The sequence below is a fragment of the Capra hircus genome, chromosome 4 (genome assembly GCF_001704415.2).
Source record: "Capra hircus breed San Clemente chromosome 4, ASM170441v1, whole genome shotgun sequence".
Lineage (NCBI taxonomy): Eukaryota > Metazoa > Chordata > Mammalia > Artiodactyla > Bovidae > Capra > Capra hircus.
Genome location: NC_030811.1, coordinates 114,446,486 through 114,471,401, shown reverse-complemented (window position 1 = coordinate 114,471,401; position 24,916 = coordinate 114,446,486). Strand labels below are relative to the sequence as shown.

Below are 24,916 nucleotides of genomic sequence, written 5' to 3'. Positions count from 1 at the left end.
CTTGGGAACAGAGTGTATGGGTTAGGGGGTTAGGGATGAGAGCTGCGAATGGAACTGCAGAGCCAAATAGAGGCCTTTTCTTATATGCAACTTAAAAATGCTTAACAAAACAAACAAACAAACAAAAACCCACACATTAAAGCTAAAGTAAAAACACTACATAATTTATATATGATGAAGCAAAACTGACTGAACCATGAAGAAAAATCTATACAAACTTGTTAAAGCCAGCCTTATCTTCCTACTTAATTTATCATTTACTACACTTAGCCCCAAACTCTGTCTTGTCAACTCTTCAAAAATGTATGGCTTATTTGTCCAAAGGTAGAAGAGCCTCCTCCTTGATCACTTCATCGGATCTTTAACTCTCTTGTGAAGCCTCCCATATATGTGTCAAATTTTAATACAGTCTGTATAATTTTCTCTTTTGAATCTGTCTTTGTTGGTTTTCTTTTCAGACACAGCCATGAACCCTAAGAGAATCAAGAAAATTTTTTCCTTCCCTGCACTAGGAGTAATTACTTTTGGTATAGTTCATGAAATCTATTCAATTTCTTAACTATATAATCTCAATTTGAGAGATCTTTTTAAGTTGCCTATTATTTTAAATATTTCATCAAATTATCTGGAATTTTTTTTTTCCAGTGACATTTTATGTTAAATGGGAGACATCTTCCTTTTTAACTGCTACTTTCACAGATATGCCAAATATTTCCACAGGTAACATCTTTACAACACTGTATAGGAACTTTCCTTATTTTAGGTTTGAAGACAAAAATCATCAATTAATTCATCTTTGTTTATGATTTTTTTTTTTGAGTGCTCACTGAATTCAGATGTTAGAAAAGTCATGGGGTTTCTCAGTACAGAATATCTAGAGATCCAGCAGAACATATAAGCTCAATCAAAACATTCTACCCACAACTGATATAGCCGAAAACACACTAAGAAAATTTGAAAATTAAATCTCAAACATACGTGGGGGCCGACTGTATGCTTGGCTCAGTTGCTCTGGAGACATGCCAGCACTGTCTGGTTCACAGGTTTTGTTGCAACAACGGTAATTTTTTCAGGCTTCAAAGGCAGATTTTTTCTACTTGTTGAATACTGATTAAGGATCTCCAGTTGATTTCGAAAGAAACATGCAGCCAAAATACAGAGAATTCATCTTCAAAAATAAGTCAAAAATTGTTTTCAAGCACTTAGCTTGACTTCACAGTGGTTCTTCCCAGGTTCAAAAATTTCTAAAGAAAAAAATCCAGCTGGCAAAAGGAGCGCTATTGCCAAGCTGAGTTTTTATTCACAAAAAGACATGCTTAGAAAATTATTTAATAATTTTGACAATTATAGCTTCTGTAGTTATTTCTAGCATATCAATTTGTTGGGATACAATTATGAATAATATATACACCACAATCAACTTCAGATCTACCCAACTGATTCCTTAAGTTAGGTAGGCCATGTTTTTATAATGATGCTCTTTTCTGCAAAATTGAATTCATAGTAGCAGTTAAAAATAATTTTACTTTCAACATCAAACTTCTCAAAATGCACCTAAAATAGAATTAGCAATTGCACTAGATGTTTTGTCTTTGATGAAATTAACTTCCAAAAACTTGGCCCTGATTCCTGAAACTGAATTGTCAAAAAGTCACCTGACTCTGTTTATGAAAATAGCCGAATTGATCTATCTGAAGCACATGAAATACGGATATAACACTGACATTATTTAATTTTTTACTGTTTTTCTCTTTCTGTTGGAGACAACTTATTGACAGCTGTTATTTTATTTTCTGTACAAATACATGAAATGCTGTGGTTGAAAAGGAGTAAAGTTAATCCGGATGGATTAAGTGACTCTCAGTGAGAACTCACAGCTCAGAGAATGATAGCTTTGTCATGCCTTCTACTGTCATGCCTGTTAAATCACCATCTTTAGATGGTCTTCTTAAAATGACTACCAACTTATGAACTAGATGCTGATGCTTCTTAAATAGATGGATGTTTTCTAGTTTATTCCTATGTGTTCAGTGAGTTTACTACAACCCTCCAAAATGACTAGACAAAGTTTGTGCGAATTGCAAGTTCATCCCCAATAGCTTTGAGAAACAGAAAATCAATATTGAAGGTTTTTTAAATGTTGACTTTCTTCCTAATTGCATTCCTCTAAAACATTTTTTTTAAGCCTGATGCTAAGAAAATCATTAATAACTGGCTGAGCCACAAGGGAAGACCAAGAATATTGGAGTGGGTAGCCTATCCGTTCTGCAGGGGATCTTCCCAACCCAGGAATCAAACCAGGGTCTCCTGCATTGCAGGCAAATTCTTTACCAGTTGAGTTATCAGGAAAGCCCTATTTGCTAAACAGTGAAGTGTTACTCATACTTGCATGACAAGGGTGGAGGAGTCAGGAGAGTATGGGGGCAAGGCTCAGCTACTCATTCCCGTCCAATCACCTTCTCAGGGAGTCCCATCCTGCCAGACTACTGCTCCCTTGGGGAGTGTGCGTGTGCTAAGTTATTTCAGTCGTGTCCAACTCTTTGCAACCCCATGGACTGTAACCCACTAGGCTCCTCTGCCTGGAGAATCCCTTGGGGGTAAAACTGGTCTTTTTCATCTTCTTAGCAATTTCAAAAATTTTTTTTGAAATTTTGAATTTTTGCCCATTTAGTGAGGTATTGTAAATCACTGTAAGTTTAAATGATGGGGAAGAAGAGCCAATTTCAGCTTTTCTTTGCATTCCCAGTATATGAACACACCATCAGAACACAGAGCAAAAACCAGGTTCTTCTGCGTTTGATTAGAATTTGTGAAAAAAATGTTACTAGTTAAGCATTTCCCCCACAGGTAAAAGACCACTTGGAGGGCACTGGATTTCATTTTTCTTTTCTTTTTTTAAATAAATTTACATTCTCTCCAAATTTCCTCCAAAGTTAAGACCAGACTGGATGAAAATAGCTTTCCTTAAAACAAATATCCTTTTATTCCCACCCCCACCCCACCCCGGCTTATAAAATCTTAATGAATGAGCCCTTCCTGGAGGCTTTTCATTACTCAGGGGCCAGAGGGAACAGTCTTACATCTTCATTATTTCGATGCTGTATCTTACATAATGAACAGCAGGCGGCCTTGGTGATCATGATTTCCTGGAGCCTGGGGTTTGAAGCAGTTGGTGTGAGATGTTCCTGGCACTCAAGATGGGTCAGTGCCCAGAAAGCCAGTGGGGCTGAGGGTCAGGAAGGTATTTACCAGAGCTGAAAAGACAAAATTTCCTTCCAGGGTTTCGGGAGCTTGGTATGCTCACTCTTTCAAAGTCAGGGCAGGGAGACTGGTCTTATTTAGAAGGAAATAAGATCCTGGAAACATATTAAAAAATACTGTAATTAACATTTTATTCTCAACAGCTAAGAATGGACAATAAAGCAAGCAATTCCCTGGCCTCGGGGCCGTTCACGGCTGCATAGGAAGGAACCAGCCAGCGAGGCATCACTCCTGGGGGAGCCAATGTCTGGGGGCCGCAGGGTTCTCTGTGAAGGAAGGTGAGAAGCGTGTGTCATAGAGGACACAGACGTGGGCACTGGCCCTGGGAAACAGGTCTGTTCCAGAGTGTTCTGACGCACTCCAGGTGGAGGAAGCCACCGCAGCAGAGCAGGTGAGTGATATGGCCAAAGCTCTGGGCAGGGTCCGCCCAAGCAGGCAGGGCCTGCGGGAAAGCCGGAGGCTATGTGCTGGGCCTCTCCAAGGGGTGGTGAGGGGCTTTCAAAAATCTAAATAGTGGGAGATAACTGAATTTGGGACTTTTAGGGGGAAATGTATGATACTTTTGAAAATATTAATCACTTATTTCCCTCCTTTAAATTTTATATATTTTTTGTTGTTATTCAGTTGTTCAGTCACGTCCAATTCTTTGTGCCCTCATGGACTACAGCACCCCAGGCTTCCTTGTCCTTCACCATCTCCTGGAGCTTGCTCAAACTCATGTCGATTGAGTCAGTGACACCATCCAACCATCTCGTCCTCTGTTGTCCCCTTCTCCTCCTGTCTTCAGTCATTCCCAGCATCAGGGTCTTTTCTAATGGGTTGGCTCTTTGCATCAGGTGGCCAAAGTATTGGAGCTTCGGTTTCAGTATCAGTCCTTTTAATGAATATTTCAGGTTTGATTTCCTTTGGGATTGACTGGTTGGATCTCCTTGTAGTCCAAAGGACTCTCAAGAATCTTCTCCAACACCACTGTTCAAAAGCATCAATTCTTTGGTGCTAAGCCTTCTTTATGGTCCAGTTCTCACATCCATACATGACTACCGGAAAAACCAAAGCTTTGACTATACGATTTCAGTGTTCTCGCTGGAGAAGATGAGTGCACATCCTTCTAGTCCACCACCTTTAGTATAAATATACATACATACATAAATATACATACACATGGCTTCCCAAGTGATGCTAGTGGTAAAGAACATGCCTGGCAATGCAGGAGATATGAGACGCAGGTTTGATCCCTGGGTTGGAAAGATCTACTGGAGGAAGAAATGGCAACCCATTCCAGTATTCTTCCCCATAAAATCCCATGGACAGAAGAGGCTGGTGGGCTATAGTCCATGGGGCTGGTCGCCAAGAGTCAGACTCAACTGAGCAAATGAGCATTATATATATATAAAATTTATAAAGGCAACTTCATATATATTCTCCCCCATTTTGTTTATCCCCTTTGACATAAATGAAAGTGAGGTCCAGACATGCAGCACAACAGGGTGGGGGAACCCAGAGCCAGCAACCCTTCTGCCAGCTCTAGGCCCCTGGGGAGGCTCCAGTACCCCTACCTGGATTTTATACATCTTTTCCACTCACTTTAGGGGAAGGTGATATAGGATCTTCTCTCTGTGGGTATTCAAAGAGGAAGTGTTTTAACTTTTATCTTGTTAATTTATGGAGTGACTTACTGATATAATGAAGATGGGGAAAAAAACAAGCAAACATCTGAATTAACCAAAGAAAGGAATCTTGTTCCTTCCATGTCCCCAAAGTGGATTGCTGCGTAAGGCTGCCTGGGACAGGTTTGTATTAGCATCAAAGAATAATAGAGTTATTATTATTGTGAGACACTAAATATATAGTGTCAGAATATACATAGTGTCAAATATAATAGAGTTTTAGCACTGAAGGGCTTTTCAAGTCATCTGGTCCAATTTGGAAAGTATTTATTAATCTCTGAATTGGGCTCCTTGGCCTCTGAAAACTGCTGAGGAATAGTTCTAATGGTCAGAAAAGAGTGCTGGGCATTGCATCACTGTCTGATCTCTTTCCAAGTCCAGCCATCTTTAGTCAGTCCCCTCCAAGGACCTGGATGCAGGTGTACCAGCATCTGGCGCTCTCGAGGGATGAACTTTAAAGTGTTCTTTGGTACCCACCGGGACCGCACGTCCTCAGGCGACCAAAGCATTGTTCAAACTACTGCATTTTTATCCAGTGTTATGAGGATCAGGGCATCACATAGGTTAAAATCTAGACAGTCTACTCAGAGGCCTACCTCTCCTATTACCTAAAACATGTGAGCGCTCCTGATGAATGCTGATGTCTCTCTCCCACAATAATGCTTTACTCAGTGATGGCTGACGGGCTTCCCACAGACACTCAGCGAATGTGTGATTAAAGATAAATTCAGTTCACAGCTGTCAGGATTACCAAATTGTAACTGCTCTTAAGTGAAGGCATTTGTCTGAGAAAAGATGAGACGCAATTTTCAGAACCAGTGGTTTATGGGTACCTCCCAGGGTAATGGGCTCCTTTATAACTGGAGTTTATCTTCCTGAAAGACAAATAAGAGCTTTGGGTTTTGCTGTTAGTGTAAGAGCAGAATGTGTCTGCTAATCATCAAAGAGGATATTTGACATCTCATGGACGTACCCATTGAAGGTCTTTGAGGAGAATATTCATTGGCTTGTTCTCTTCGAGATGGAGACAGATTGGGTGAGCTGTCCATGGGGCCATTTGTCTCAAACTGTCGGCCACTGACAGCTCATTTCTACCAGAACACATCCCATGGAAGGGTTCTGAAAGCAATTCAAGTTACCTCTGGTAATGGCACTATTGATCAAGCTGTGGATGGGGTGAAGGTACCTGCCTGCCTTGGATGAATGGCTTTATTGTATCTTGTGACAATTGATTTCCCTTTTGCTGAGGACACAGGCTGGAGATAATGTGAGACAACTGTATTAATGACCAAGTGGCTTTTAACAGATGAATGATGGCGAGGGAGTATGTACGGATAATCTTACAGAGGACAAATAATCTTGCTTGTGAAATACAGCTGGAAATGTGACCTCTTTTACAGCTGAGGTCCTCACTCCTGGCTGAGGCTGGACAAGCTGCCACAGCATTTGTGGTACAAATTTAGGATTTCCTTAAAAGAAAAACTGGTGAAAGAAAAACATGTGGAATTTTTAGGAAGCACAACATTTTTTTAAGTATTTTAAAAACTATTTTTTTAATTGGAATATAGTTGATTTACAGTGTTGTGTTAGCTTCAGGGATAGAAGAGCAAAGTGCTTTAGTTATATGTACATATACACATTTCTAGTTTTCTCAGATTCCTTTCCCATATAGGTTATTACAGAGTATTGAGTAGAATTCCGTGTTCTACAGGAGGTCCTTGTTGATTATCTATTTGATAAGAAGCACAATTTTAAATGGAGCCCCTAGGAGGCCAAGGATGGGAGAAAATGGCTCTGAGGCTTGACTGGGCAGCAGGCACTTTGCATTTAATCCTCATGACAAGTCTGGTGGGTACCTAGGGATAAGCATCCTTCATCCTAAGCAGGTGAAGACAGTAAGCAAGTCCAATCAGTGGACAGGGGTTCAGCTGGAGACTCATGCGTCCAGGTCCAAAGCCAGGGTTTTCCATGATCCTTCTCCAGCTTTAGTCTAAGTCGATAGCTGCACACGCTGGACAGAGTATCTGTGAATCATGGTCTTTCTTCCAACAGAACCTTCAAAATTCCCTTCCGAGCACCCTGGGTCTCACCGACAGCAGAATAACTGCTTCTGTTCAAATGCAAATACGCCTCTCCCACCCTCCAGGCACTTCTCTGGTGCCTTACTACCTTGGGATAAAATCTGACCCCCTAACATGGCCTAATGGTCATTCCAGAGCTGGTCTGTGCCATCCCCTTGCCCCCGCCTCTTAGGACCCAGCCGTGCCTCCTCTTGCAGGCCTGTGGGACTATCCCAGCCCACACACAGGGGCATCTTCACCCCTCCATAGCCCCCCAGGACTGCAGTCCTGCCTGCCCCCATCACAGCCTCCTCCCCCAGCAAGATCACCCTGGTCCCCTCCTGCGATCTTCTCCATCTGCCATCTTACCTCCTGGCACACAGCAGAGGACCCAACAGTATCTGCTGATTGGATGAATGAAACTCACCTAAACCCACCTCCTTACTTAACTGTCAAAAAACCATCCACAGATGTAGCTACATTTAATATGCTCATTTTCCAGAAAGGATTACAGAGAAATGAGGTTACTTGATCAAATTCTTATTCTGAAGACTTCACTGTATTCCAGGCCAGTCCAATAACTGTCTTTTAATATGATTTTTAAAAATATTTATTTATTTATTTTACTTAGTTGCAGCACACTGGCTTAGTTGCCCCTCAGCAGATGGGATTGCAGTTCCCAGACCAGGGATCGAACCCTAGTCCCCTGCATTGCAAGGCAAATTCTTAACCACTGGGGCACCAGGGAAGTCCCCCAAAATTGGATTCCACATCAATGACTTTCAACCATCAAGAACCACTCAACCTTCTCTTTAAAGTTATTTTGTTAAGAATGTGGAAGAGTAGAACACATTGAAAGAAAAAATATCATCAAGCTATTGTCAAGTTTTGGGGCTTAATATTCAAACCATGGACACTGTTTTCTATAAATTAAATTAATACAAGGCTAACAATTTTATCACAGAACCAGAGGTTTCACATTGTATACGACCTCCTATAAAACAACATGGCGATATTATCAGAGTGATAAAAATGTTCCAAGGCTTTGGCCTAATCATCTCACTCCTGGGAAGTTATCCTAAAGAAATAATTCAAAGCAAACAGAGGCTGTACACTTGGCGATTTTTCCTGCAGTTTTTCCCCTACTTTCCTTACCATTTTCATCATCATTCAAGGAAAGCAGCAGACACAATATTTACAGACCACTTCCCCTCTAGTTGATGAACTCATTAAGGGCAGGAACCTGACTCATCCTTGCATGTGATGTAAAATATATAATAAGTGCCTCCATGTTTTATAAAAGCAATAAATATGCACACACACACACAAACTCCTCTACAAAAGTCTAACAACAAAAAAAAAGAGTCAAATATTCAACAAAAGAACAGTTTTAATTACCTGTCTCCACCTTTCCTACATAAGAAGACAATGTGATTCAAGCTCTAGCCTGTGAGAAGGACCCCACAGGGGAATTAACCTGCTTTGGGAAGCAGGTTAGAGAAGGTTTTCTGAGTGAGGTCATTTGTGCTCAAGTCTTTATAAGGATGGCGGACTAGGAAGGGGCTCCAGGCCTGGTCCTCTGCAAGTTCACAGAGCATGGTGTAAAGTGGCCGAGCCTTGTGGAGGCTGGTCTGTGACCTGAGTCCTAGCACTGTCTGAAATCTAAGGTCAGATGCGGCTGGACTCTAGGAAACACACAAAGAAAGCCAGAGTCGTACACTTTCTGCCCAGAAATTTCAACATGCACTTCACTCAGAAAAGCACTTCATTGTAATAATCAGGCAACAGCGACTTGGTGGCAGTCTCTTAAAAACTGAGATTATGCCCAATGTTTGCAAACAAAAGTGTCATTTTAAGCTATCCACAAATTTCCAATGAGGAGCTGATGATTCAAAGATCTCCCGAGGTGATGGGAAACAAATTAAGCTCCTGAATTCAAGAGGTCAAACCCGACCCCTCTCTTCTCTTGGTCTAACATGTCAGAAGTGAAGAGATCTGAGAGCCATCTGAGCTCAGGACACCGAGGACCCTGATGTGGCGTGGACCTTAGCAAACCCAGAGCTGGTCTTAGTTCACGAAGGATGAGGAACACTGTGGGGCAGGTGAATGCTTCTCTAAAACATAAATATGGGTGCCCATTGGGTTTTGTGAGGATTCATGGAATAGCCTCTGAATCATTGCTCCCACAAAACCAAAGTGTAAGTCAACACATGGAATAGAAATATGCTAGCACTTTGGAGTTGAGCTCTTGGGAAATGCTAACAGGGAGGTGAATAATGTTTTTACATTAAAAATACTGAGAATGGAGTTAAAAAGTATAAACTTTGAGCTGGAAATTTAAAAAGTCATAGGGATGTAACATACAGGATGGTGATTTTACTTAATACTGTGTTGTGTACCTTAAAGTTGCTGAGGTTAGATTTTAAAAGTTTTCATCAAAAGAAAAAAATCTGTAACTGTATGGTGATGGATGTTAACCATTGGACATAAACCAATTTTGTAAAAATTTTGTGAAATACACAAATATTGAATCATTAAAAAATATTTTAAAATGCCATTTGCAGCAACATGAATGGACCTAGAGATGATCTTACTAAGTAAAGTAAGTCAGAGAGAGAAAGATAAATATCACATGATATTACTTATATATGGAGTCTAAAATATGACACAAATCAACATATCTACAAAATAAAAACAGACTCATAGACATACGGAAAAGACTTGTCGCCAAGGAGTCGCGGGGGAGAGGGAAGGATTGGGAGTTTGGGATTAGGAGACGTAAGCTAGTATACATAGGATAGATGAACAAGATGCTACTGTATAGCACAGGGGACTATATTCAATACCCTAAGACAAACCACAATGAAAAAAATATATGTCTGTATACCTGAGTCCCTTTGGTGTACAGAACTTCAAACAACATTGTAAATCAACTATACTTCAATAAAATTGAAAAACAAAAGCACACCAAACCAGGGAAAAATATACCACATGCCTCATATCAGCAAGTTACTAAATCACTGTGATCAGATTTAAACTGTCTTCATTTTAGTTTTTTGTTTAATATAAAAAAATAAGAGTAGTAAACAATTCTATGTCCTAAGAGACTATAAATTGGAGTGAAAAAAATATTTAATTATGTATCATTTTTAGGAAAATTGTTCAGCAGGAAGTAATTTTCTCTGGGGCATTTCTTTTTGTAGGTAATATTTATTAGGACTTTCTTTGCTGCTTCAGCTACTAGAAAACTTATAGTCATCTCTGCAGCTGACTCTAACAATGAGCTGTTGAAACACAGGGTGTTGGGGAGCAGGAATTTGTACTAAACCATCCAACCATCTCATCCTCTGCTGCCCCCTTCGCTTCCTGCCCTCAATCTTTCCTGGCATCAGAGTCCTTTTCAATGAATTGGCTGTTCGCATCAGGAGGCCAAAGTATTGGAGCTTCAGCTTTACCATCAGTCCTTCCAATGAATATTCAGGGTTGATTTCCTTGAGGATGGACTGGTTTGATCCCTTTCATGGATCACAGCCTTGTCATGGTAAAGGGGTTCTCATAACTCAATGAAGCCTAGAGCCATGCCGTGCAGGGCACCCAAGACAGAAGGGTCATAATGTCGAGTTCTGACAAACTGGGGCCCACTGGAAGAGGCAATGGCAACTCACTTGGGTATTCTTGCTGTGAGTACCCCACAAACAGTATGAACAAGTAAAATAAGATTACATGTTACATATTTCTATAAACTCTGAAATCTCTAGAAAAACAACAAAATGCTTCACAGCCTCAAAAAACTCATGCCTAAAGTCGCACAGCTTCACAGTATGCTTCTTCTCTTAAATTTGGGAGGAAAAATCAAAGAGTGAGAAGACGAGCACCTCAAAGCAACGGTTTTCCAATGATGGCCCCAGACCAAGAACACCAGAAGCACCCAGGAAGGCACATACTAAAAATGCAAACTCTTTGCCCCATTCTTGTGCTTAGTTGCTCAGTCATTTCCGATTCTTCGCAACCTTGAGAACTGTAGCCCACCAGGCTCCTCTGTCCATGGGATTCTCCAAGAAAGAATACTGGAGTGGGGTGCCATTCCCTCCTCCAGGGGATCTTCCCAACCCAGGGATCGAACCTCTGTCTCCTGCATTGCAGGTGGATTCTTTACTTTCTGAGCCACCAGGGAAGCCCTCTCTGGCCCCAGCCCAGACCAGCTGGATCCAGAACTGTGCAGAGCGGGAGGGATCAGTGAGTGTGTGTTATAACAAGCCTTGCAGCTGATGCTCACCAGGCCTGAATGGGGTGAACACTGCATTCTGGGGTCGGGAATCCCCAAAGAGCACAATATTTGCATGAGATCTGGAGGCAGCCAGCAACCTCCATTCTCAGGGGATCTGTAGCCCCATGTCCTAGGAAGCTGGATCACCAAGAAGAGTCTAGAATGGCATGGGGAATAGGCACTGAAGGAGGGAGAGAGGTGTCCACACTGTAAGTGAAGGGTAGAGAACAGGAGGTTTGCACATCTACATCAGGTATGGGGCCCCAGAGCCCATAAAGTCTAGCAAAAGCTACAAACCTTTATGGGTTTGTGTGTCTGCAACTTTTTACAACCTCCAAGCCCCCCAAGGTACATAACAATATATACTTAGGAGGGTCTCAGCTAAGGCACCAACACAGGTTTGAAAAGCTTAAGGAAAGATGAAAGGCTGTGTAGTCAAGGCTGGCCTTAGAAATCAGCCAAAGGAAATTACAAAAACTGCACTGGGCCATCTTTTAAAGAGATCTGTCTATATTTCTAGCAGTTTTATTGAGGCATATTTGAAATACTATAAAACTCACTCAATGCAAGCGTACAATTTAATGATCTTAGTAACCAACCCAATTAATAAACTTTCCATCACCTCAGTAAATTCCCACACACCTGTATGTGGTTAATCCTCTGTCTGATCCCAGGGGCTTTCCCCCGTAACAAATCTGTCTTCTCTACACATTCCGAATAAGTAGAATCATACAATATGTGGTCTCTGCAACTCGCTTCTTTCATTCAGGATGTTTTTGAGGTACAACCACTTTGTAGCATGCATTGTTTGAGGATTTCTTTAAGTTTTTTTTTTTTTAATGTTGGCCATTTTAAAGTCTGTATTGAATTCGTTACAATTTGCCTCTGTTTTATATTTTGGTTTTGGGGCCACAAGGCATGTGGCATCTTAGCTCCCACACCAAGGATCAAACCAGCAGCCCCTGCATGGGAAGGCAAAGTCTTCACCAACGGACACCCAGGGAAGTCCCTGATTTCTTTTAATAGACCCTGACTGGGAAAGATTGAAGGTGGGAGAAGGGGATGACATAGGATAAGATGGTTAGGTGGCATCACCAATTCAATCAACATGAGTCTGAGTAGACTCCAGGAGTTGGTGATGGATAAGGAGGCCTGGTGTGCTTCAGTCCATGGGGTCGCAAAGAGTCAGACATGACTGAGAGACTGAACTGAATATTCTACTGCATGGAAATAAAAACATGCTATTTATCCATTCACTACTGCTGGACATTTGGATTATTTTCATTTTTTCGGCCATGAAGGATAATCCTGTCATGAATATTTATCTAACACCTTTGCATAGACATATGTTTAGTTTTCTGGGATTGAATTCCAGGATGGAATTGCTAGGACAGATAGTAAGTTTTCTCTTTTTTTTTTTTTTTTCTTTTCTTTTGGCCACATCATGAGGCCTATGGGATCTTAGTCCCCGACCAGGGATTGAACCTGGGTCCTGGCAGTGAAAGCCCTGAGTGCTAACCACTGGACTGCCAAGGAATTCACTTGCTTCACTTTTTAAGAAAATGCCAAACTGTTTTCCAAAGTGTATGGACTATTCCCACCAGCAATGTGTTCTAGGTGCTGAGTCTAGTCTCTCCACATCTTCCATATCTTTGCCAATGCCTGGTATTGTCTTTATCATTATTATCAAAACCACTCTAGCGGGGTACACTGGTATCTCACCGTGACTTTAATGTTTATTCCCCTAAGGACTAAGGAGGTTGAGAATATTTTTATATGCTTATTTACGTATGTTTATCTTCTTTGCTGAACTATCTGTTCAAATACTCTGCTCATTTTTTATTGGGTTGTTTATGTTATTGTGTTATATGAGTTCTTTATACATACTGAACAAAAGACTTTTATCAGATATATAATTTGTAAACATTTTCTCACAGTCTGTAGCTTATATTTTAACTTTTGTAATCATATGTTCTGAAATATGGAAACTTCTCATTTCTATGTCATTCAGTTTATCAGTTTTTTCCCCTTTTATGAGTTATGATTTTGCTGTTGAATCTAAGAACTCTTTGCCCAACTAAAGGTCATGATGATGTTTTATTTGTTATTATATAAAAATTACGTAGCTTAAAGCCTTACATTTAATTCTGTGACTCATTTTGAGTTAATGTTTGTATGTGGAGTGATCTAAGCAAGGATTTAAGTTATTCTTTTCCCTTTTTACACAAGGGTATGTAATAGCCCCAGCCCCATTTGTTGAAAAGGCTTTCATATTTCCCCCACGGAAAATGCCTTTGTATGTTGGTGAAAAATAAATATGTAAGGATTTACATTCAGGACTCACTTCTAGACTTTCAATTCTGTTCCATTACTGCATGTCTATCCTTGTACCAACATCACAGTTTTCGATTATTAAGACTTTATAGTATGTTATGAAATTGGAGAGCACCAATTCTTCAGTTTTGTTATTTTCCAAATTGTTTTGTCTATCCTTTATGATCCATAGGAATTTTAAGATCAGCTTTTCAATTTTTGACTCAAAAAGTATGCTGGGATTTGTATAGAATTTCATTGAGTTTATAGATCAATTTTAGAAGAACTGCAATCTTGATGATATTGAGACTTCTATCCATAAAATGTCTCTCCATTTATTTATATCTCCTTTCTTTCCATAATAATGTGTAGCTTTTAGTGTACAAATCTTGCACATTTGTTGTTAAATTCCTTAGTCTTCTATTCTTTTTGAGGCTATTGCAAATGGAACTATTTTCTGTTTCATTTTTACTGTCCCTAGTGGTCACTAGTGGTTCACTGTTTACAGACTTTTTATACATTAATCTGCTGTTACTCTTCATTAGTTCTAATTGTTGTGTGTGTGTGTGTGCATATTTTGGAATTTTTCAAATGCAGAATCATGACATGCCAGAGCAAAGGCAACTTGACCCCTTAATTTGCGTTACCATTATTTTCTTCTTTTCCCCATCATGTAGAGTAGCCACTACAGTAATGGATACAAGTGGCAGAAGTGGGTAGTCTTGCCTTTTCCCTGACCTTACTGACACAGCACCCAGCCTTTCACTATTACGCATGATGTTACCCATGGCTATGGGTTATTCTCCGGTGGCTCAGAGGGTAAAGAATCTGCCTACAATGCAGGAGGCCTGGGTTCGATCCCTGGCTTGGGAAGATCCCCTGGAGAAGGGAATGGCTACCCACTCCAGTATTCTTGCCTGGAGAATTCCACGGACAGAGGAGCCTGGTGGGCTACAGTCTATGGGGTCTCAAAGAGTCAGACACAACTGGGCAACTAACACTTTACTTTGCATTCTTAGCTGGACTTTATCAGGATGAGACATTTCACTTTTGCTATTTTGTTGGGAGCTTTAATCATCAGTGAGTGATGAATATTGTCAGAGACTTTTCCTTCATTTTTGAGGTCATTATTTTTTATTCTTCATCTTTTTGATAATATGTATATTACCTTGCAAGCTGAGCATAAATTTCACATGGTTATATTGTTATCATCCTTTTTATGGCGCTGAATTCAGATTGTCAATATTTTGTTAAGGAGTTTTCCACCTATAATCACAGAAAAAATTGATCTGTAGTTGTGTTTTCTGTGTGATGTCCTTGCTTTGCTTTAGTACTAGCGCCATAATAATTCTCATTTTAAAAATCCATTCATTCGTTTCTCACTGTGCTGCATCTTCATTGCTGCGCATGGGCTTTCTCTAGTTGCAGTGAGCAGGGGCTACTCTCAAGCTGCAGCATGGGAGCTTCTCATTGCGGTAGCTTCTCTCGTGGAGCACGGGCCCTGGAGCACGCAGGCTCAGTAGTTGTGGCACGTGGGCTCTGTTGTCCCACAGCATGTGGAATCTTCCAGGTCAGGGCTCAAACCCATGTCCCCCGCACTGGCAGGTGGATTCTCAGCCACTGGACCACCAGGGTCGACCACCTTGTCGATTTTCTTAGTGATTTTTCTAAGCATTAAAATATTTATCATTATCTACTCCAGATAAATACTAGCTTAATTTCACTAAAATAGGAAATTGTTTACTTTTCTCTTGTGACTCTGTGCACCAAGAACATACCCTATTCCAGAGTGTTACGAAAATAGTGGTGAGTAGCAACATTCTAGTATGTAAAACTCAGTGAGAAAACTTGTTTGTATGATTCGTAGAACTAGAAGAAGGACACTGAGGTCCACAGAGTGGGAATTTCTTTAAATTTTTCTCTCTCTACTCTTCATCTCTACTTTTCCATCTCTCTGTTTTGATGCGTTAGAATGGCTTATTCATTTGTCAGATATATGTATTGCATATTTTCCCCAACATGCGGGCTGCTTTGCATTGGTGTAATAGTGTTGTTTGATGAATAGAGGTTCTTAATTTTAATAAAATTCAACTTATCAATTCTTTCCATATGATGTCTTTTAAGAATCTTTTAAAATTCAACTTTGCTGAATTAAAATTATAAAGATGTTCTCTGTTTTCCTCTGAAAGCATTAACTTTCATATTTAAATCTGTAATATATTTGGAATCGAATTTTTGGTACTATGTGAGGAAGGAGTCAAGATACCTTTATCTCCAGGCTGCTATCCAACTCACCTAGTACCATTTACTGGAAAGATCACCCCCTCCCCTGAGCCACAGGATCAGCATCATCATGCATCTGGTGATCTTTTATGCCTGAGTCTTTTCTGACTCTATTCTGTTCCCATTTGTCAGTTTTTTGATCTTTGAGACAATACCACAGTGTGTTCATCACTTTTATAGTGTAGATTTTACAGCTCTGTTATTCTTCTTTTGTATTTCACTGGCTAGCTTTTAACTTCTGTATTTCCATGTAGATTTTAAAACCAACTTGGTAATTTGCACATAAAAGTCACTGTATTTATTTTTTATTGGCATTATGCTGAATACACAGATTTTGTTTATTTAACAGAATAATTTGAGGCTGCCAACATCTTTACATTACTGAGTTTTCTGATTATTATATTGTCTATCCTTCCATTTACTGAGGATTTCTTTAATTTCTCTCAATAAAACTTTAAGATTTTTAAGTGTGGCAATCTTGTCCAAGTTTGCTGTGTTTACTTCTAATTATTTGAAATGTTTGACGTTATTTGAAAGAGTAGTTTTTAATTCATTTCTATTTGTTTGTTGCTGGTATCTATACAGAACAGCTGATTTTTACATACCAATTTTATAAAGGAAACAGTACAATCAAGTATTAATTCTGATACTCATAGTTTCCTTTATTTTTTATGGACAAAATTATAGTATCTTAAGCAATGACCAAGTGTTTCCATGAGATAGGTGCTATTTCTTTGGTAAAAATTTTAGAAAAGTATACTGTTGAAGCCATGCGGGAATGGTCCTTTCCTTATGAGAAGGATGTCTCGCGCACACACACACACCATTCGATGCTGTGCAACTCACTACGTGCGGTTTAATTATGATCTTATCCTGCTGTCTGAAATACACAAGAGAAAAAACAAAATCCAATCGTGTCTAATTCTTAGTGCCTCTCACGTATTTTCCAAGAAAGTGCTTCTGATAATGTGAAATCTCTGTATTTATCTTAAAAATTTTGTAAAAACTGTCCTTTTTCTCTAAAAAATAGCCATCCTCATTCTCTAGTGGAAATAAAGCTGTAAATAACTAACATCGAGTAGCACTGAATACTTCAGGGAGATACACAGTCCCTGTGAATTGTGCTTTCCGTGTACATACTTCCCCTCAGGAATTACATTCCACATTGGAGAACCGGAGTTAATCCCAACAAGACTCTCACATTTCAATGCCAACGCCCTACACCTGCCAGCTTTCTTCCTCTGAGTGCTCAAAGTAAGAAAACGTGTTCACGTGCAGGACGGAGTCTTCTGGTCGCCGGCTTGAAGGGAACGCATGCCATGAGTGTGAGTGTGAGTGTGAGCTGCCTCTGAGGCACGGGAGCGCCTGAGAGAGCCCGGAATCCTGAAGCCAGCAGGACACTCACTGAATCACAGAAAAAGCTGAAAACCAGCCCCACACAAACCACCATTTTATCTGAGAACATCCTCGGGAGATTGATCTATACAAGTCAACAATGTGAATGTTTTAGGTTATATGTGATTTGTGATCATTTATTTATATTCCAGGCATTCTTGATTTCAAACTTCTGTACCTTTGATGCAAGTGATTTTGGCAGCTTGCAACTGAACTGTTATTATGCTTCTGTTGGGAGAAGGAGTTAGTTAATGCCACAGGTTAAAACATTAGACTGTGAAAGTGAAGACTGATTTCCTAAGATCAGGACTTAAAACCTTCATGTTCCACCCAAGCTAAGTCTATCCAAGCATGTAATTTTATATAAGGCATCACTTCTGATGTCCTGTAATCTAACATATCAGATGTGTAACCTTTTGTTATGAAGACACTGATTTCTGTGTGCAGCTATAGGGACAGACCACCATAAATTATTCCCTGATCTCAATCAGCTATTACAGGACTTTGATATCCAGGAGAAACTGTTCTCATTTTTCAAGCAAAATTTTCACTAAGAATTCCAAGCACCATCTGCCCCATCAAGGTCAAAACTCTATACCCTACACCTAGAGACAGATGAAAGCCAGATTATGTCTAGCGAATATGTTGAAACAAAACTTAAAGAGAACTTACATGATTAGACACATTTAAATTTATTTATGGGTCCATTTCTGAAAATAAAATTGTTTTCTTTTTATATAATTGGATCAAACCTTTGAATACAAATCCTTTTGTAATACTCCTTCTTAATCTATCTTTTAAAAAACATATTCATCCTCCTTCTAAGAGTCTCTAAGATAATACTCACCAAATCCTGCCTTATTTCATCTTATGCTGTCTCTCAAGGTTAGAGGCAGAGCATTTAGAAGTTTGATTTCAGAACAACCATCTACTCTCCCCCCAAAACATCAGTATAATATTAAAACATCCCGTGAGTCTCTGACCAGACCTTATTTATACAGATTTTACTTTTGAACATTGTTTGCTTATCCAAAAAATAAAATTATATGTTAATAATAAAAACTGAACCAAACAGAAATAAGTGGCTTTAAATCTTCATAACATTTCAACATATCCACACAAGATAAAAAATTAATTCAAATAATTTATAACATTATACCCTAACTGGGATATATCTTAAGGGCAAAAAGAACTGCAAAAAAAATCATGAACTTTGCCCAGTAGGTTTCATGCTGATTGTGGTATAAACAGAAGATATCCTGTGTATTTTATGGAAAAGAACAACTAAGCAAAAATATTGATAATATTGAGTTATATACAGAGATGGGGACAAAGATAGAGATCAAAAGACATAAGGTAAACAAAACAGGAAAATTTGAACAATGGGTATATATACTGAAGGGTATATCTTTGTTCCTTGTGCTACTTATCAATATTCTGTAGGTTTGAAATTTTTATAAAGTTTGGGGGTTGAAAAAATCCTCAAGGATGCAAGTCATGTTTTCCTATCTTTTGTAAACATTGAGATGAGGACTCCCTGACTGTCTAAGGCCAAAACTTTGTTTTTTATCATAACTGACAAGTGAGACACAGTCTCTTGGATACTTAGGACGCCAACTATTTGAGCCACTTGTATTGAAGCTATTCACTAAATACTGTTGACTCCGGGAAAGGCAGAACCAGGCCGCCAAGCACAGCGTACTGCAGCCTGGACCTCAAAGGTCCTGGTCCCAAACCTACGCAGTTACCAGCTCCCGCTTCTCCAGGCTCCCTTCTCTCCACAGCCCATTGAGATGCTGCCACATCCAGCTTCCACAGAAACTTCACCTTCTCTCCTATTGACTTCTTTCAATAATCTAAAAATCTGGATTTTTAGATTATTGTGACTGTGGCACCTCATAGCCACACAACAGCAATGGGCATGATGGCAGAATCTCAGAATGACCTCAGACACTAGTAACAGCCCGGGTAACCGTCCGCCACTGAGAAGGCCCACATCTCCTGGCTTGATGTCCAGCAACTCCACAACTGACAAGCTGGTGACCTCAAAAGTAAGCTCATCCCTTCTTTGACACACTCTGGTCGTGAGGGAGTTACTTTCATCTTTCTGAGACACCCTGCTCTGGGCTCATCTTGCATCATGGCCTTGGGGCCACACAGAGGCGGCCCAACTCCCTCCCAAGGCAGGACCCCCTGTACCTGAAGATGCGCACGCATGACCAGAGTCAACTCTTCCAAGCGCTTCATCCACCCACCCACCTGGGTCACAGTCCTTCAAGCCCCTCCTGAAGAACCCACTCTCATTAACACCCCCATAAGTGGTGCCCAGACAGGCTCAGAGCTCAGGTACAAAGCAGTTTCCATCCTGCAGGTTGAGGAGACACTCTCCCTGGCTAACCACGTCCCTCCTGCCATTTCTCTTTGACAGAGCACAGGCGGCTTCCGATTTCCCCTGACCTCTCACATGGAAAAAGAGAGGCTTCTTTCTCTTCCTGCCGAATTTGCTTAAGGAAAATATTCAACGATGTTCCACGTTTAATTCACTCAGTAATGAAAAGTTAATGAGCCCAACCAGCATGTTTGATTTCTGATGGAAGGAGAGAAACTGCTTTGCAAGAGCAAACAAAGGTAAATTAAAGTAAGCGACTCGCCCCGACAGTGGAAATTGAATTTTCCTCCAAAGAACTTAAACGCCTTGAAAACATGGGACTGATACCGATAAGAGGGCAGGCCGTACTGGAACCCAGCGCCTGTGGGTTCCCCGGGGCCCAGAGGGCAAGGACTCGCGTGCTAGGGCGCGGATGCAAATGCCGAAGCTCACAAGCTCACAAGCGTCCCCTCCTGCACCCTGTTCTTTATCCCGTCCTGCAGCCCGTCGTGCCTCTCTTCCTGCACCCACGGAAAGCACTGGGAGCCCTGCGTCACCGCGGCGCGGGCCCACCGCGCACGCACCTACCGTTTTTGCAGATGGGGCAGCACTGGTCCGGCTCGTACACGGGGTCCACGCACTCAGTCTGTGGGCACGCGGACACCGCGCACAGCACTTCCCCGCTGGCCTCGCAGCGGCACCGCTCGCACGGGGACACCTGCAACACAGGCCACGGTCAGGGGCAGCGTCTCCACCCTGGGCTGAAGCCTCGCACACTTCCCCAGCCCATGAGGACAGGGACTGAGGCTGAGGAGGCTCCCCTGGGCGCGAGTGCACCCACCCGCCCGGGACCCGAGGTTGCTCTCTCCCTCCTAGCTCCACACCGGGGAGCCTCTGTTTTTATTAACCCACATAGTGAGCTTCTTTACAAGCTTTCTGTTGAAGAAATATTTTTGTTTCTCTAAAAATTACACAGCACGTTGTACAGAATTCTTGCCCACCCAGGCATCCTGTAGATCCTGTGTAGCCCTGCCCAGGGCTTCAGGGCCGGCCTTCAGGGCCCACTGTTATCATCTCTGCCCAGTGAAGAGAGCAGAGCAGGACAGGAAGGGGAGGGGTGAGGGAAGGAGAAACCTAGGGCTTCTCAGAGGTGGGCACCTGGCTAGAGGCTGTCCCAACATGACCTCATTTAACTCTCAGGGCAGCAGTAACCACACCTACTCCAATGAAGGCCCTTGTTTCTGGCAAGGAAACTGAGACTCAGGTGTCAGGCAACTGGCCACAGGTGGGGCAGACCTCTCATCAGAGGCAGGGCTTGGGCTCCAGAGCCCAAGGCCACTCATGGGCCATCGCTTCCATCACCCAGTGTCACCACGTCCTTCACATCCTGGCTCCACCTGGCCTCTCTGAATTTGCCAGCCGCTGGCCCCAATGCTCCCCTTTTGGCTCTCTCCAATCCAGCACAATAAGGGGCTTCCCAGGTGGTGCCAGTGGTAAAGAACCCGCCTGCCAAAGTAGGAGATGTAAGAGACGTGGGTTCCATCCCTGGGTTGGGAAGATCCCCTGGAGGAGGGCATGGCAGCCCACTCCAGTATTCTTGCCTGGAAAATCCCATGGACAGAGGAGCCTGGGGGGCTACGATCCATAGGGTTGCACAGAGTCAGACACGACTGAAGCAACTCAGCATGCAGTCAAGTGTTATGGCCATTCCTGGCAAGGCTGGACACTGCCAACAAATCCCCTTGTAGTAACTCAGACAGGTCATGGTGGGGATGATATTTCTTTTCCTGGAAATCCCCAGTGGAGTAAGTTTTCATCTGGGTTGACCCAGGACAAAGTGAAACAGGACATGCAGACCCAGCAATCAGACACTGTGATGTGGGACAGTGCAGATGTGGGGAGGGCTGTCAAACTGAGTTTTCTGGACAGGGAGGCCCTGCTTCACTTTTGCTGGTAATACCTGTGGCACAACCAACACCACACAAACGACTCTCGTGGCTGCTCCCTTTGACTAAACAGTGCAGATATCCCAAACTGAAATCTCCACTCAGTGAACTGACATCTCCACCGAGTGGCTAGGTTACTGCATGGAGCAAAAGCTCTACTTGTACTTGAAGACATGGTTTCCAGGCACTAGACCACCATGTAGCCGAGAGTCAGGAGTGAGGGGGCTGTGAGTGTATGTGTTCACACTTGAAAAATAAGAGAAATAAAACACTGAAAAAACACTTTAGAGTTGCCCAGGACAAAACCTTGACTGGTTTGCATTACAGCCTTAGAAGTTACAGTCAATCTGCCAGCAATGTAGAGGCACATATTTGAGACGTGGAGCCGGCATGAGAAGGTTCTTTTGCTTCCATAACAAGCATGGCTCTGCTGCTCCCCTCTGTCCTCTGTCTCCTACCAGTTCCCCGCTCAGCCTGTAGCATCCTCGTGTCCAGGGTGGGTTTACTCAGTGAGCAGGATATGAAAAGAATTGTGAGGTTTTCAAAAGCAGAGATCCTGAGTTGCAAGGGCTCCAGCTCACTACAGGTCAGAGGCTCCAGAGCAGAGGCATAAAGCACAGAGTGGGTGGATTAGACAGAGGGGAGGCACCTCCCGCCCCAGAAGTGAGGATAGTCTCACTGGGAGGGCTAGAGACTCAGGGAGGAGCAAGAGGGCCGGGAGTCACTGCAGTCTGTCCTCAAAAAACGGGCACAGGGAGCTCCCTGGTGTGCCAGCGGTGAAGACTCCATGCTCCCAACGCAGGGGCACAGGCTCAATCCCCGGGGTCAACTAAGATCCTGCATGCCCCATGGTGTGGCCGAGAAAAGGGCAACAGCCAGGCACCACAGCACACCCTGGCTGTCATGCAGGAAGCAGGAAAAAGCCCCATTTGGGTTTGGGAATTTGAAAGGAAAGAAGGGCCCTCCTGTCCTGTCCCAGGACAGGGCCAGAAAGGCTTCGTCCCAGGTCCTAAGTAGCCCCTCCTGAAAATCAGTCTTCTTGCTGCTCTGGGCCTGAGACAGCACCCTGCCCCACCACAGAGCCATACTCAAATCACACAAGCAGCTTGGACTGCTGTTTTCTTTAAGGACTGCAACTTGGGACTTCCCTAGTTGTCCATGTTGAGTTCTGCCTCAAGGCCACAGGTGCACAGCCTTTCACTAAGGCCACAGAAGCAGAGCCCAGAACCAAAGTCACCTCTGAAGCTGACTGACCCCCTTTTTAACTGTTGTCAAAAGCCCCCGTAATCTTCACGAACGGACTAGGTAACTCTAAATTAGGCAAAGATGCCCAACAGGTGGTGCCAGTAGTAAAAAATCCACCTGCCAATCCAGGAGACATAAGAGATGCGGGTTTGAGCCCTGGGTCAGGAAGATCCCCTGGAGGAGGGCATGGCAACCCACTCCAGTATTCTTGCCTGGAGAATCCCCTGACAGAGGAGCCTGGAGGGCTACAGTCCATAGGGTCGCAAAAAGTTGGACACAACTGCAGTGACTTAGCACACACACACACCACCCTACCCTGCCCTAACCAGTCACCTAGTGCCAACCTTCCAGCAGGAATTTTCTTTGTTTGGAGGCTACTAACCTACGAAAACTACTGACTGTCCCTGGTCTGCAGGAAGTCTGTCCGCTGTGCTCACAGCACCCACGTTATCTCTGCTCTTTGTTCTTAATAAACACTCCCTTCTGAAATGCTCTGTCTGGAAATTATTTTCCAACGCATGCCCAAACTGCCTCAACAGTCCAGTGGTTAAGACTCTGCACTCTCAGTGCAGAAGGCCCGAGTTCAATCTCTGGTCAGGGAACTAGATCCCACATACTGCAAGCCACAACAAAGATAGAAGGTCCCATGCTGACTTGGCACAGCCAAATTATTCATGAATAAATTAAGTAACTTAAACTGATAAATAAGTTTTTTTAAAAAAGGTTTGCAACTTGATCAAAGATTGGATTGTGGGTTTTACTATCACTAAATATTTGGAAATCCTGGTTCAACTATGCGGAGGTTTGTTTACTTCTCAAAAATCGGAGTTTAGGCTTACAGTCAAGATCACAAGGGTGTCCCTCCCAGACTTCAGTCTGTGCTCTGCCTTCCCCAACCACGTGTGTGGCTGAAAACCCCCTTGCCCAATGGTAGCAGGCGGGGGCAGCAGACTGGCCTCTAGGACCCTGGTGGGAGGTCGGCCTGCCCAGCGCCTGATTGGATTCCACACGGCTGCTCTGATTCCAGGCGCCAGGTCTGAGCACTGCCGGAGCCACAGAATCCTCAGCTACCAGCTCGAGCACCAAAAGGCCTCCTGCCACCCCGTGTTCTGTCCTTCAGTGCAAACTGAAGGTAAGGATGCCTAGTGCATTCCTGAATCTGTGAGCAGCAGCGTAAGCTTCTAAGGTGCATTTCTGCAGTCTCTCCTGTTAGCAATAGCTACCTACACTGTGTATAACACATCCAGTGACTGAAATATCACCCTCTGCAGTCTTCCAGTTACAAATCCAAGTTTTGTACAGATTAGAAATTAGATGCAGAGCCTGGAAGAGCACTTGGTCATCTGAGGAAAAGGAGTCCACTCTTAAGGAACCCACCATGGACTGAAGTAATCAACTGTTGTGTTGAAGGAGAAGAAAACGATTTTTCAGAATGAGAGTAAAGATAAGCTCTATGTCGTTCATTCATTTATCCCAGTCCTGAGGCCAGATGATGAGCCCCCACTGTGTGCTATTTCCAGAAAGGTGGGAACATTGGTCATGGCTGGGAGGGGGGTGATGGCTAGGAAGGCTGGTGAGGGGCCAGCAATTGGCCGGCCTGGGATCCAAGTCTGGATGCCGAGGGCCGCTCTGTCTCACAGGCCTCCTCTGCTTTCAGAGTCACCCCAGTGACCGTGACTTACAAACAGCTTCAAAGTGGATCTCATCTGAAGGGCTTCCCTGGTGGCCAGATGGTGAAGAATCTGCCTGCAATGCAGGAGACCCCAGTTCTATCCCTGGATCAGGAAGATCCCCTGGAGAGGGAAGTGGCAACCCACTCCAGTATCCTTGCCTGGAGAATCCCATGGACAGAGGAGCCTGGTGGGCTACAGTCCATGGGGTTGCAAAGAGATGGATACTACTGAGCAACTAACACTTTCACTTTTAACCTGAAGCAAAACCACGAAGAACAGACTTGCCGGAACATGTTTTCGCTGAACCATCTATGAACAGATAAAAGAAAGATACTAAGTTGACAGTGACTAAAGTGTTTTCATAGTTAGAACCTTAGAATGCTCAGTAATGATGTGCATGTCCATATCACATGTGCATAGGCAGTAAGACTCTAAATT

At 42.6% G+C, this 24,916-nt stretch overlaps 1 protein-coding gene across 2 annotated transcripts in view; it reads right to left on the bottom strand.

Moving 5' to 3' along the window:
* The window catches only part of VWC2 (von Willebrand factor C domain containing 2), a 124,493-nt gene that overhangs the window by 76,869 nt on the left and 22,708 nt on the right, over window positions 1–24,916 (bottom strand). For both annotated transcript variants that reach the window (XM_018047448.1, XM_018047449.1), the window contains exon 3: window positions 20,203–20,332. In XM_018047448.1, coding sequence (XP_017902937.1) covers window positions 20,203–20,332 — 130 coding nt within the window. The remainder of the gene's footprint in view (window positions 1–20,202; window positions 20,333–24,916) is intronic.